Source organism: Pimephales promelas, chromosome 20, assembly GCF_988280905.1.
Source record: "Pimephales promelas chromosome 20, fPimPro1.hap1.1, whole genome shotgun sequence".
NCBI lineage: Eukaryota > Metazoa > Chordata > Actinopteri > Cypriniformes > Leuciscidae > Pimephales > Pimephales promelas.
In genome coordinates this window covers 29,251,081-29,264,833 of record NC_142788.1, presented here as the reverse complement: position 1 = coordinate 29,264,833, position 13,753 = coordinate 29,251,081, and the positions used below count along the sequence as shown (strand labels likewise).

At 39.2% G+C, this 13,753-nt stretch overlaps 2 protein-coding genes across 4 annotated transcripts in view; both read left to right on the top strand.

The window, feature by feature from the left end:
* The window catches only part of scube3 (signal peptide, CUB domain, EGF-like 3), a 131,812-nt gene that overhangs the window by 83,183 nt on the left and 34,876 nt on the right, over positions 1 to 13,753 (top strand). For 2 of the 3 annotated variants that reach the window (XM_039651978.2, XM_089124618.1), the window contains exons 7-8: positions 10,332 to 10,448; positions 13,488 to 13,610. In XM_039651978.2, coding sequence (XP_039507912.2) covers positions 10,332 to 10,448; positions 13,488 to 13,610 — 240 coding nt within the window. Of the gene's footprint in view, positions 1 to 2,605; positions 2,657 to 10,331; positions 10,449 to 13,487; positions 13,611 to 13,753 lie in introns of all 3 variants that reach the window. The other variant, XM_039651977.2, reaches the window with a different exon arrangement.
* On the top strand, positions 10,863 to 11,798 carry LOC148970676 (uncharacterized; the record flags this gene model as incomplete). Its single annotated transcript, XM_089124587.1, has 1 exon — positions 10,863 to 11,798. A coding segment is annotated over one exon (936 nt), but the record flags the coding sequence as incomplete, so codon positions are not given.

Sequence of the window (13,753 nt, the reverse complement as noted above, 5' to 3'; positions counted from 1 at the left end):
TGGGGGTGAACTATCCCTTTAAAAACACAAGCAGCCATAGTGAATCTGCCACAGCAATCTTAACAGTCGTATGTCTCCTTGTAGGCTGTACACGGCGTTTTCTTCGCAGCAAGTACTGTAGTAAGTGATGCTCACTTTCCAGTGGAATTCACTCTTAATATATCCTATGTATTTAACAGCTAACAGCTAACCGCTAAGTGTTTTTCCACATGGGTCCAGGCATCTTCATGTGATCCTACAATCAAACGACTAGCATAAGCCAGTAGATTTGCACGAACATTTCCTCTGAAGACACTTAGCAAACAAAAGGGTTGTGGAGAATCTTAGCCTGAGAGTGATGCTAATCCGAAACAGATGCTCACATCTGGCTGGTACACACAATCCCCAGGCATCATATTGTTTAAAATGTTTGTTTCATAAGCAAGTTCCCCCATCTAACAGAGAACGTTCTCAGAACTTTGGCTGATGTTCTGGCAAGTTATGAACAAACGTTAGCGTTAATAAAACGTTCATTCAAAGTTCTCTGAAACGTTTCAGTTGGCTTGAAACGCTTTACAATAAGGTTCAGTAGTTAATGTATTAAATAACGTGAACTAACCATTAGTTAGTTATGTTAGTTAATAAAAAATACAGCTGTTCATTTTCAGTTCATGTTGGTTCACAGTGCATTAACTAATGTTATCAAGTTTATAATGGAGGTCTATGGTCACCACCTCAAAGAGCATGCACAGAGAAGTCCAAATTAAACATGATTTAATGACTCGTAAATGTAAGAACACATTGATGGCCTAAGATACGAAACGAGCGGTTTGTGTGAGAAAATGAACAGTATTTATATCGTTTTTACCTCTTGTAACCATAGTCACGTCCAAGTGATCTGATGGCGCGGGCGCTCTAAAGAGGTAAAAACGATATAAATACTGTTCGTTTTCTCACACAAACCGCTCGTTTCGTGTCTTAGGCCATCAATGTGTACTTACATTTACGAGTCATTAAATCATGTTTAATTTGGACTTCTCTGTGCACGCTCTTTGAGGTGGTGACCATAGACCTCCATTATATGACTGATAGACACGAACGGTTTGACCTAAAAATATAAAATACTGCGGAAACAAAGACACCTACATCTTGGATGCCCTTGAGGTCAGCTAAAACACACCAAAAATTAATTTCAAAGTGAACTATCCCTTTAATGAATGCTGTATACGTGCAGTTTATTGTTAACTAATGTTAACTAACGAACCTTATTGTAAAGTGTCACCGTTTTTAAAAATGGTACTACCCTGTTTCGGAACATTCCGAGAACATTTAAAAGTAACATTCCTATAATGTTTGCAAAATTCTAAAATGGAATGTTCCTTTAATGTTCATCGAACCATTTTCGTAAAAACATTTTAACGTTTTTAACGTTCAGCGTATAGCAAACATTCTTTGTTAGTGTTTTGTATTTTGGCTGGACAGACTTGGTAGTTTGGTTATGTGTAGATGTAAACAGAGAAGTCACAGCACAGGTAAGTGATCGAATGAACTGCAGCGGGAATCATTGCCACAGTTTGTCTCTGCATGACATCAAATCAAGCCTTGCTGCTCATTTTGGATGTTTACCATGAAGTGTCTGGTTGTAGTCAGACTCACACTAACTGGTCTGCGTCTACACTGCAAAAGTGCTGTTCTTTCTCAGTATTTTTGGCTTGTTTTCCAGTACAAATATCTAAATATTCTATACAAGTCTTAATATTATTTTGCTCCTCTAGTAACTGGATCCTGTTTCGATATTTGTACTGGAGAACAAGACGCAAACACTGAGAAACAACATCATTTCCGCGGTGTACTTCTGTTGATTCACTCTTGTACGTGAGAGTGCTGCATGAGAAGACTAACACTCGGCCTTGTTGTTCTCTGTACGAAACTGATTCGCGTGCTGAAAACACCACATCTTAAACCACAGGTTTCCACTGATCGGACTGGCCTCGTTTGATGGTTTAAGTGGGGTTTGGGGCTCTAAACCAGCTACTATCAGTACCTGCAAACCTCACACTGGTTTAAGCTGGTCTTTCGACAGGGAGTTTATGAACTACTCTGCAAAAAATGACTTTCTTCCTCAGTTTTTATTCAGTGTTTTCTTTACTCCTCATTTGTATCTTGTTTTGCAGTACATTCTTAAATTTAAGATATATTTACGTACTCGGAAAACTAAATTCCTTAAGATAGTCTCTTTTTTATTAGTATTATCATCATCAAATTGAAGTGACTTTTTGTCTAAAACAAGAAAAATATGCCAGTTTTGAATTTAATTTCCCTGACATGTTTTAATAAGCGTAAAGTCAGTTCATTTTGACGCATTCATCAGAAAACAAGACTATCTCAAGGAATTTAGTTTTTCAAGTAAATGCATCTTGATTTTAGAATATTTAGATATCTGTACTGGAAAACAGGACACAAATACTACAGTAGCGGAAGAACATATTTTGCAGCCTCATAAAAGGGTTAGTTTGAGCACCCTAAAAGCAAAACTGGTCTGGGTATCTTATAAAGTTTAAAATAAGTAAACCTTGGAAGACTAAGCAGTGTTTTGTAATGTGTGTGTGTGTGTGTGTGTATGCAGAGGAAAGGAGTGTCCAACAGCAGCCACTGCAGCCACAGCTGTTACCCAATGGTAAATATGTCAATTTCTCTAGCTTGATTCCTATTGGCTACTTCTTTCCACAGTGGGTGTGGTTATGCTGGAACTCTTACTAACCTTTATTGCACCAACTTCTTGGGTTGTGGGTCCATTCTGGCAATCAGGAGATCAACAAAATGAACTTCAACCATATTAAAATGGTCATTCTCTTGGATTGCCCGAATGAAAACCTGACGCCAATCTTGCTTGCAACCTCCTCATTAGCAACTGCCCATTCTTTAATCAGAAAGCATGTCTAATGAGGGTTTAACAATGAAGTCGCTGCAGTCTCTTTACTATGAAGGGGTCAGATTCAGCTCACGTTTTTTCCAAAATCGATTTCTCCAAAGTCGTTATCGTTGTGGTGTGGACTCTGAATTTAAAATAACTTTTCAAAAGTTCGTTATTCTAGTTATCATCCTTGATGTGAATGGACCTTACATATTAGAATACATTCTTGTAATGGAATTCAATGGGACTTGCTATAACACATCACTGTACTTTATTTTTCAAAGTGCATCATGCATGACTTCAGATTGTGAAAGCGTTTTGTTTTGGGTTTACACACTTTTGATTGCACAGGGCTCTGAGGTTATAAAGGAGACTGATTGGTTCTGGCACTAAATCTGCATGCTGGCTGTCGGATCGTGTTTTTATTCGGCCTGAAATAAGCGCACGGCAAATACTGTACACCAAAGGCCAAGGACAACCTTTGTCCCAGTACCAAAATCTCACTTTGTTTCTCTTTATGTCATCTCATGTGCTCGCCTTGGCATTTTTGAAAAACGAGCTTGTTTGCACGACAACCTTTTAACATCAGAGTGGATTTAATGTGGACCGCTGTGTTTGGTCGAGGGGCTGTGCCAACAGCTGTCATATTTACCAAATAGCTCTACCTCTGGCGGCATGTTCCCGACTTGTTCCAACCCTTACAGAAACTAATTGTGCCGACACTTGCAATTCCTGAGCACTAGCTGAACGTTAGAGGAGGGTTTTTCTTAAAGAAGACCCATTACGCTGTTTTACATTGTCAGCTTTGTGTAATGTTGCTGTTTGTGCTTTGGAAATTTGCAGAGCTTTTTTACGCTCAAAGTCCCTCCAACATTAGTTCTTCTCTATATCAGTGTCAGTGTTTCTGAACTCCTTGAAACGCCTCCATTGTAGTTTTGTTTTGTAGTTTTCTTAACACGTCACAATATTCCTCATTTAACCTCTTAACTCACCCCCCTTTTTTGAATAGACGTGGAAATAAACATTTTCTAACTTTGATTGTAATTCAAGAATGCTTTAGAATATAGTCGTAAAATTGGTCTTGTTTTAAGGAAGACATTTGCCAGATTTTTGTCGAAGTGAAATAAATTGAGAAAGTGAAACAGAAGTTTGAGTTTATGGAAATGTACAATTTAAAAAAATAGTTTATATAAAATATATATTTTCAAAACCTGGGCTGCTCTAAAACTGCAGAAAAATAAAAGCCAAAAATCTGAACAAGTTGTGTTTCAAATTTTAGGTTGATATCTCAAAAAAATTAGCTTTTGTTTGGGCGCAGTACCGAACGCTTCCACTGGGGCACAACCAGACTCCAGTATTGCCCATATAAGGGCGCCTCCATTTCCATATGTGTTTTGAGTGATCTGAACCATCATTTACACAATTTTCATACAATTTATAAAGTACAGATCCTATTCAGAAGTAGTATGGGAAGTTTGGCCGATTTTGATATGAATTCAACCTCTAAGAAACACATACAAATAACACGCATGTGTGTTATAGCTTCCTGCCACATCACAAATGGTGAATTTTTTATTTTTTTTTCTTAATATTTAAAACATTTTCAGGCCTTTTTTTTCTAAAGTAATTGAATGGATGCTATCTTTTGAACTCTTGGCATGAAAACAAACTGAGGTGTCTACCTTTTTTTCATTGCTATTTCAAAATAAAAGTCTGAACATGATTTATGAGTAGGAAAATATTCTTGTTGCAAATTGATAAATTATGGCTCCTGTGTAATTTATTTTAAAAATCAGTCACCAAATATGGAAACTAGAGATTGTTAGCTTTCAAATAATATATAGTTTGTCAGTATTACTTAAGGTCTTTTCTAAGACATTGTTGTTTTAAAAATATAATGGCAAGTGTTCCACCTGTATTTATTAAATAATTCATATGCAGAATTAAGGGGCGGGGCCTGGTTGAGTTAGTTAGTAGTGTGGAAAGGGGCGGGACATTTCCCAAACACACTCTGACCAATCACAACACACTGCTCCAGGCGACCAATCAGGGCACAGTGTGCTTTTCAGAAGGAGGGGCTTCATAGAGACAGGAACTAAACAGAGCGTTACTGACAGACTGGGAAGAGAGGAGCCGCAACAATGGAGAATATGAGAAAATAATGTTGTTTTTTACCATTCTAGCATTAAAACTTATTCAAGTAGAGACAAAAAACAAAATCAAAACTTCGTAAAAGGGCATTATTGAACCTTCCAATTACCATAGTGGTACTAACATGCCACTAGCATCTAGGGTCATTATTTCACACATAAAAAAAAAAAACAATGTACTGTCAGCTGTTTTTTTTTTTTTTTTTGGTTAAAGTGTCAGTAGTCAGAATGGCAGAAGCGAGGACAGATGAGATGTTCAGATCTCTGGGGAAAACATTAAATGACCTAATTGCAATTAACTGAGTGCAATCTCGAATATTGCCTCGGTAGAAAATCCTTCTCCCTGAACTTTCCTTGGAGGTGGTTTTATACTTAGCAACCTGCCTGCTGGGTACTAGTTAATGAGTGTGCTTTCTCTTAACACGAAGACTCTTAACAGTGAACTCCTCTCAAATGCAGTGCAGAATAGAGAGAATTTATGGAAATTCAAATAAGTAGTGAGTAATAAGGAGTGTTGCGATGCATCCAAAGCAAAGCCTTTCATTGATGTATTCTGACACGAGTGAAAGGGGTTTTGAATGCGTCTCGGCAAGCACGGGTGCCTCAAAATCCTCAAAAGCCGCTGTTTTGTCTGTGTCGCAGGAGGAAGGTGTTAGATGCTTGATGTTTGAAGTGCATGGTTGAAGTCTGAAAAGAAGGTCTTAACGTAGTTTATTTGTAGCCCTCTCCTCTGAGAGGAGCCTGAGATCTATGGAGAAAGACTTTGTTAAAGACTCCTTTTTTACAGCTTAGGTGGAATGATAGTTATATATCTGGATGAGGTCTTTTTTGATATGTTTTAGCTTACCTCAAGGGCATCCAAGATGTAGGTGTCTTTGTTTCCTCAGTATTTTATATTTTTATATTTTTAGGTCAAACCGTTCTTGTCTGTCAGTCACATAATGCAGGGGAAACACTTTATTTGAAGGGGTGTGCATAAGGCTGTCATGACACTGTCATAAACATGACATAACACCTGTCATGAAAATGAAAGAGTCTTTATGAATGTTTATGACTGTTGTCATTAAGTATCATTGTAACACTTTATTTGAAGGGGTGTGCATAAGGCTGTCATGACACTGTCATAAACATGACATAACACCTGTCATGAACATGAAGGAGTCTTTATGAATGTTTATGACTGTTGTCATTAAGTGTCATTCGGTAAATTATGACACTTTTAATGCAAAGTTGACATTGTTTAAAATGTCTTTGTCATGACAACTTGACATTAACCCAGACAAAAATGTCTTGATTATGACAACTTGACATTAACCAAGAAATCATAACTAGTCCAACGTGTTCCACTTTACTTGAGGTAAGGGGAAATATTAATGACACTGTTGTTAAAGCATTTGACAGTGTAATGACCCTTAATGACATCTTTATAACTAGTACAATGTGTTCCACTTTACTTGAGGACAAGTAAAATATTCATGTCACAGTTATAATGGTGTCATGACAACCAAAGTTAAAACCAACCATAACATATGGTTGGGGTAATGTAATCTTAACACATTACAGGTTAACAGTTTATGATTTCTTGGTTATGTCAAGTTGTCATAACAAAGACATTTTAAACAATGTCAACTTTGCATTTAAAGTGTCATAATTTACCAAATGACACTCAATGACAACAGTCATAAACATTCATAAAGACTCCTTCATGTTCATGACAGGTGTTATGTCATGTTTATGACAGTGTCATGTCAGTCTTATGCACACCCCTTCAAATAAAGTGTTACCAATGCAGGTCTATGGTCACCACCTCAAAGAGCATGCACAGAGAAGTCCAAATTAAACACAATTTAATGACTCGCAAATGTAAGTACACATTGATGGCCTAAGACATGAAATGAGCGGTTTGTGTGAGAAAACAAACAGTATTTATATCGTTTTTACCTTTTTTTAACCACAATCGTTCAAGTGCTGTGAAGTCTGCACAAGTGCCGGAAGTGATTTCTCGTGTGCGTGTGGCCTTGGTAGCTTCCCTCTCCATTGGACTAGGTATGCTTTCCCAGCATTATTAACATGGTCATGGCTAAAAAAAGGAAATTGAGAACTGTTTTCCCATGAAACGACATGTAAGAGGAACAGCTGATACAACCGTCTCCATGGTAAGCCTTGTGCCTTCCATCTTTGGCTTGAAGGACTATTATAATTGGGCTTACGTGGGATGCTGGGAAGGAGAGCAGTTGTCAAAAGGGCACGCCAGCATCTGTGTCTCCAACACTCGTAACGGTTCAGTCTTCAACACGTCTCGGTTACTTATGTAACCCTCGTTCCCTGAAGGAGTGAACGGTGATGTTACGTTCCTCCTGCCACATCCATCCAACTCTAAATGGCCGAGATCCTTGTCTCTGCTCTTAAGCCTAAACCTGAATGAGTGGATGCGTGCCGCCATCTTATATACCCGTATGTATGGGGGTGTGGCTTGGCATGCAAATTCAATTCTCCGGTTCCAATGGCTGTTTCACGAGTTCACCATTACACTATCCTGGTGTGCGTTTCCCGAAAGCATCGTTAGCCAACTATGGTCGCAAGTTCCGTCGTTATCAGCATAGTTCAACGAGTCGGTGTTTCCCGAAACAATCGTTCCAACGAACATTCGCAAACAGCATCGGTTTGAACGACAGCTCTCGACCTGTGGTTAGAGGCATCGTTTCTATATTACATCACATCTGGACGTAATAAATCCTTATCTTGAGCAAAATAAGCAAGCTGACATTCAGTACAACCGGTCCTTTTATTTAGAATACATACAAATGTAATTTACGTCTTTTCGTTTGTCAAAAGATTTAAAGTACCGATTTTGAAGAGTGCGCATGTGCGAATGAGCTTTACTATGTAAGAACGAGACAAATGTTGATTGGGTCTGGTAATAAAGCAAAATAACAATAGTGCTTAATTTAGATATAAAAAATCTTGCGTTAATTGGATCTCAAACAGTTTCATTAAAAGTAGTTATTACTCCACCACGTGCGAAATCGATGTGGTTGAACGATACTTCGGGAAACAGTCGCGACTAGCTAGTTGATTTCTCCAACGATGCATCGTACTATGGTAGTGAACTACATCGTTGTACGGGAAACACACCCCAGGTTGGGATAGGACTGGTAAGTGAGGAGATGGAGAGGTGGAGTGGTAAATTGCTAATTGAGTTGCTAATTATCATGATAATTAGGTTAATTATCTGAATGTACTTTAAAGGGTAACTAAACTCCTGGTCAGAGCCTGACTCCACCCACTGGCAATATTTGAAAATGCTGAAAAAGTGGGCAGACCCCATCGGAGATAGAGGGGACGAAATAGATGCTAAAACACTCTATTCTGATCGTTTTCAATACTCACAATCCCAATTCCTGACTCCCTACAGTGGTTTTGACGACACAAGATGGTTTTTATACTGCCAAGGGCGTCGCTCGCGTGGTGAGCTGAAACCTGGGTACGTCACGAAGTGCGGAACATCCAATAGAAAAATTCAACTGCAGTAGCCACCGTTCAACCTGAAGAGGGCAGCACTAAGACGTTTTTACACCATATATTGTAGAAATAGAACACTTTATAAACAAATGTCAAAAAAGTTATTTGAATCAATGACTGGTATTAATAAAGATCCATTCTTACAGATCATTAACTAAAAAAAGTTGGTTTAGTGTTTAGTTACTCTTTAAACGCTCCTAAGTGAGACCCATGTGTCAGTCTTTGACATGACGTCTCAGTCCCCTCCATCAGGGAACGAGGGTTACATCAGTAACCGTGATGTTTTGGTTGTATGGTTAACGTTGCCGGCGACGGATCATTAGCGTTTAGTGGAAAGCGCTTCAGTAACCTCACAGTTGTCTTACAGAGTCTCAGACACCGCTTATCATCTCCTCTATCAAAAGATTATATTTATATCCACTCACACAGCTGAATCAAATCTGTTCAGGTGGTAGAACTTACCCACACAAAGAGGAGGTTTTGTGTGTGAGCGTTTCTCAGCTCTCAAAAGCCAAAGATGTCAAACCTTATAATCAGAGATTGATGCAGTAAGTGAATCTCTTAAGCGTTTTAGAGGCATGTTGTGACACAGACCTGCACACTGGCACACACAACCAACATATCTCTCTCTCTCTCCATCTCTCTCTCTTTTGTTCTTCTGAATGCCAGCAGAGCTTTGTGCTAAACCCTTATTCAGCGCAGTTATTGTGCTTAGATTTTCGGGAAGTATAAAGAGAGAAAATATTTTGTTGCTTTTTCAATGTATTTGTTTGTTTATTTATTTACATCACCACACTCTGAAAAACGCTGGGTTGTTTTAACCCAAATTTTGGTCAAATATGGACAAACCCAAATGTTGGGTTAAAAAATGTCATTTAAAATTTTCAACTTTCACTTTCAACTTTTTTATTACGTTTTTAACCCAACGTTTGGGTTTGTCCATATTTTACCCAAATTTGGGTTGAAACAACCCTGCATTTATGTATATACAGTATATACAGTAGATTAACATTTTTTGCTTTTTATTTGTTCATATTGTTCTTGTTTTTATTGCATATCCCAAAACTGAAAGGAATAAGTAAAACAGACATGATGATCAAATATAAAGTATCTTTACTGTGTGTATCAAGTGCTGAGGAAGAGCTGAAATTCAGTGTGGTAATATAAGTTTGGTTTTCCGACACACGTTGTAAGCAGTGGACCAATCACAACAGACTGCGTTCCATCTGACCAATCAGAGCAGAGCAGGCTCTCGGAAAGGCGGGGTTTAGAGAGACCGAACCGTTTCAGACACTGTGAGAAAAGAGCTGATACTGCAATGTACTGTATATTCAGAGTGTTTTTTTGCCATTGGATGCATGTAAACCAATTGTTTGAGACTCCAAATTAAAATGATGAGCCTTAAAATAGTATAATAGGGGCACTTTAAAAGAGTGGTTAATTTGTACAACAGTTTCCAGGATGAAAACAAAGTGTACTGTATATAAATTTGTAATGCTTCAAGGGTCATGGTCATTGTGAAGTATTAAAATGCTGCTGAACAGATGCTAATGCCCAACGCTGAGCTCTAACTCTCTCTTACACTCAACACACAGGCGTCTGCTGCTCACTTGCATGTGCTGCGTTTATGACTAACTCATCAAAAGCTGCTCAGTCTGGAAAATGGGAACTCTGTGGAGTTTGATGTACACACACTTGTTGCGTGGTTCCTGTCCTGACTCCTGCTGTCTGTCTGTGTGTGTGTGTGTGTGTGTGTGTGATTTCAGAGACGTGCGCAGTCAATAACGGAGGCTGCGACAGCACGTGTCATGATGCTGTGACCGGAGTGAGATGCAGTTGTCCGGTGGGATTCACGTTACAGCCGGACCGCAAGACCTGCAAAGGTACGAACACACACACTGAGATCATCCACTCATCCGAAGGAGGAATCTAATCCTGCGTGGTTAGGAGCGACATGCATCACAACACTCTTCTGCCCTTGTTAAAAGAGCAAGTGATCAAATCCCAGCCAACCAGAACAGATTTTCTAGGTTTCAGTGGGAGCTCAATTTTCTCATCGCTTTTATTTGCAAATATTTTGTATATCAAAGAGATTTATCACTTGTCATTTTATTCATCCATCCACCGTATATTGGCCAATCTGTCCGTCCAAACATCCATCCATACATCTGTCCATCATTCCGTCCGTCTGTCCGTCCATCAATCCGTCCATTCATCCATCCGTCCGTCCATCCATCCGTCCATCATTCCATCCGTCTGTCTGTCCATTCATCCGTCCGTCCATCCATCCATCCATACATCTGTCCATTCATCCATCCGTCCGTCCATCAATCCGTCCATTCATCCATCCGTCCGTCCATCCATCCGTCCATCATTCCATCCGTCTGTCTGTCCATCCGTCCGTCCATCCATCCGTTCATACATTTGTCCATCCGTCCGTCCGATCATCCATCCATCCATCTGTCTATCCGTCAATCCATCCATCCATCTGTCCGTCCGTCCATCCATCCATCCATCCATACATACCTCCGTCCATCATTCTGTCCATCCATCCATCCGTCCATCATTCCGTCCATCCATCCGTCCATTCATCATTCCGTCCATCTGTCCGTCCATCCATCTGTCCATTCATCCGTCCGTCCATCCGTCCGTCCATCCATCCATCTGTCCATTCATACATCCGTCCATCCATACATCCGTCCATCCATACATCTGTCCATCCATCCATCCATCCGTCCATCCATCCATCTGTCCATCCATCTGTCCGTCAATCCATACATCCATACATCTGTCCATCCATCCATCATCCATCCATCCGTCCATCCATACTTCCGTCCATCAGTCCATCCATCATTCTGTCCGTCCATCCTTCCATCCACCATCCATACATCCATCCGTCCATCATTCCGTCCATCCATCCATCCATCCATCCGTCCATTCACCCGTCCGTCCATCCGTCCGTCCATCCATCTGTCCATATATCCGTCCATCCATGCATCTGTCCATCCGTCAATCCATACATCCGTCCATCCATCCTTCCATCCATCCATCCGTCCGTCCATCCATCCATCCATCCATCCATCCATCCATCATTCTGTCTGTCTATCCTTCCATCCGCCGTCCATCCATCAGTCCATTCATCCGTTGTCCATCCATCCATCTGTCCGTCTGTCCGTCTATCCTTCCATCCAATCGTCCGTCCATCCGCCTGTCTGTCCTATCAGATCCCTTAAATAATATTAACAGAGACAACTTTTGATGTAGTAGTAAATGTTGAAATTAACAGTATTGTATTATTCTCCTCTGTTAGTTCATGTTAACTAATGTTGTAAATGAAACAAATTAAACTTTGTTGTAAATCTCTGAGTCCAGGGCTACAAATTAAATCATCTTACATCTTAGCCACCAAGATGAAATTTCCTTAAACTTCCCTCTCGCTCTTAAAAAAAAGCTGTATTTATGAATGAATGTATACTTATGAAGAAAATCAATAAGTGCTTGATGGACACAAAAGAGCTTAACGAAGAATAAAAGAGGCGAAGTGGAGACTCGCGGGGTTGTTCGGCCAAGACTGGGAGCCTGCGTCGCCCCGAGCGCTCATAACGTTACGCTAACAAGACCGATAAAAGAACATTGAGTTTTATTAGTTCTGCCACAGAAGAAACAAAGGAAAACATCCCCAGACAGCACTGGCACGAGAAGACACGAGCGAAGGAGCCGTTATTTTATCCAGATGATGCAGCCTCTCTCTGAGATGAACGCCTCATTTACTCCGATGATTCAGCTGTAATCAGAAACACCCAGACCAGCTCAATCAAAGCCTGAGCGGAGCACAAGCTGATGATATACTGACCCCCGATGCGGAGTTCGAGCCCCATGAGGTCGCACGTTCACTCCATGTGTGTCCGGCACAATACAGTCAGAGAGGTCGTCGTCTTCCTTTTTCAGTCATTTCTCTTATTCTCCTCTCTTTCTTTAAATTAAATTCATAGTGATTAATAGGAAAATAACAGAATCAGTTTTGCAAAATTCTGAATTATTTTTTGCTTAAATATTTGAATTCTTTACAACAAGGTTTCAGCACTAACTAAAAATGAACAATTAGATTAGAACATTAGTAAATGCTTGAAAAATATTGATTTAATTAATGTTAACAAATAAGACTTTATTGTAATACATTATTCAAATCAAAAGTTATATCTGTTAATATAATTTAATGGACCTGATCTGACATCAGCTAACAACGAGGATTGTAGGCCTATTTGTATTGTTAACAAATATTAATAAATACTGTAAAAAAAAATGTTTTTGTTAGTTAATACACAAACGAATGGAGCCTTATTGTAAAGAGTTACCACTTCATTTAAGGGGAATCTATTCCTTTTTTTTTTTTTTATTAATATAATATAATTTAATGGACCTGATCTGACATCAGCTAACAACGAGGATTGTAGGCCTATTTATATTGTTAACAAAGACTAATAAATAAATAAAAAATGAAAAATAAATAAAAAATGTATTGCTCAGTGCTAGTTTATGTTAGTTAATATACACAAACTAATGGAGCCTTATTGTAAAGAGTTACCACTTCATTTGGTTTTCCATTTTGTATAATTTATATATATATATATATATATATATATATATATATATATATATATATATATATATATATATATGATCATTTTCTGATTCAAACAGTGAGCTGATAGTTTAAGCCCAAACAAATCCCTCATATATGCAGTCAATCACCCCTTTTACCTTTATATTATTATTATGTTCATCCTCTCCTTCTGGTTTGAATCATGTTAAACTGAAGGCAACGGTACTAATCCTGTGCATGTGTATTTGCTCAAACAAAATTTGCTCAAGCATTCATTCCTCCCTCTCTCTCTCTCTCTCTCTCTCTCTCTCTCTCTCAGACATTGATGAATGCCGCATGAACAACGGCGGGTGTGACCATGTGTGTAGAAACACGGTGGGCAGCTTCGAGTGCAGCTGCAAGAAAGGATACAAACTTCTGACCAATGAGAGGACGTGCCAAGGTAGACTAGACAAGGGAAATGTTATGTCATTATGTTTAAAGCACAAACCTTTGGTTTGCTCGGCTCCTTCCCTGCTGCTGCTTTTCTGCTCTCGGAGATACTGTGGGCAGATTGTTTGAGATCCAGCAGGGTTTATGAGGTTT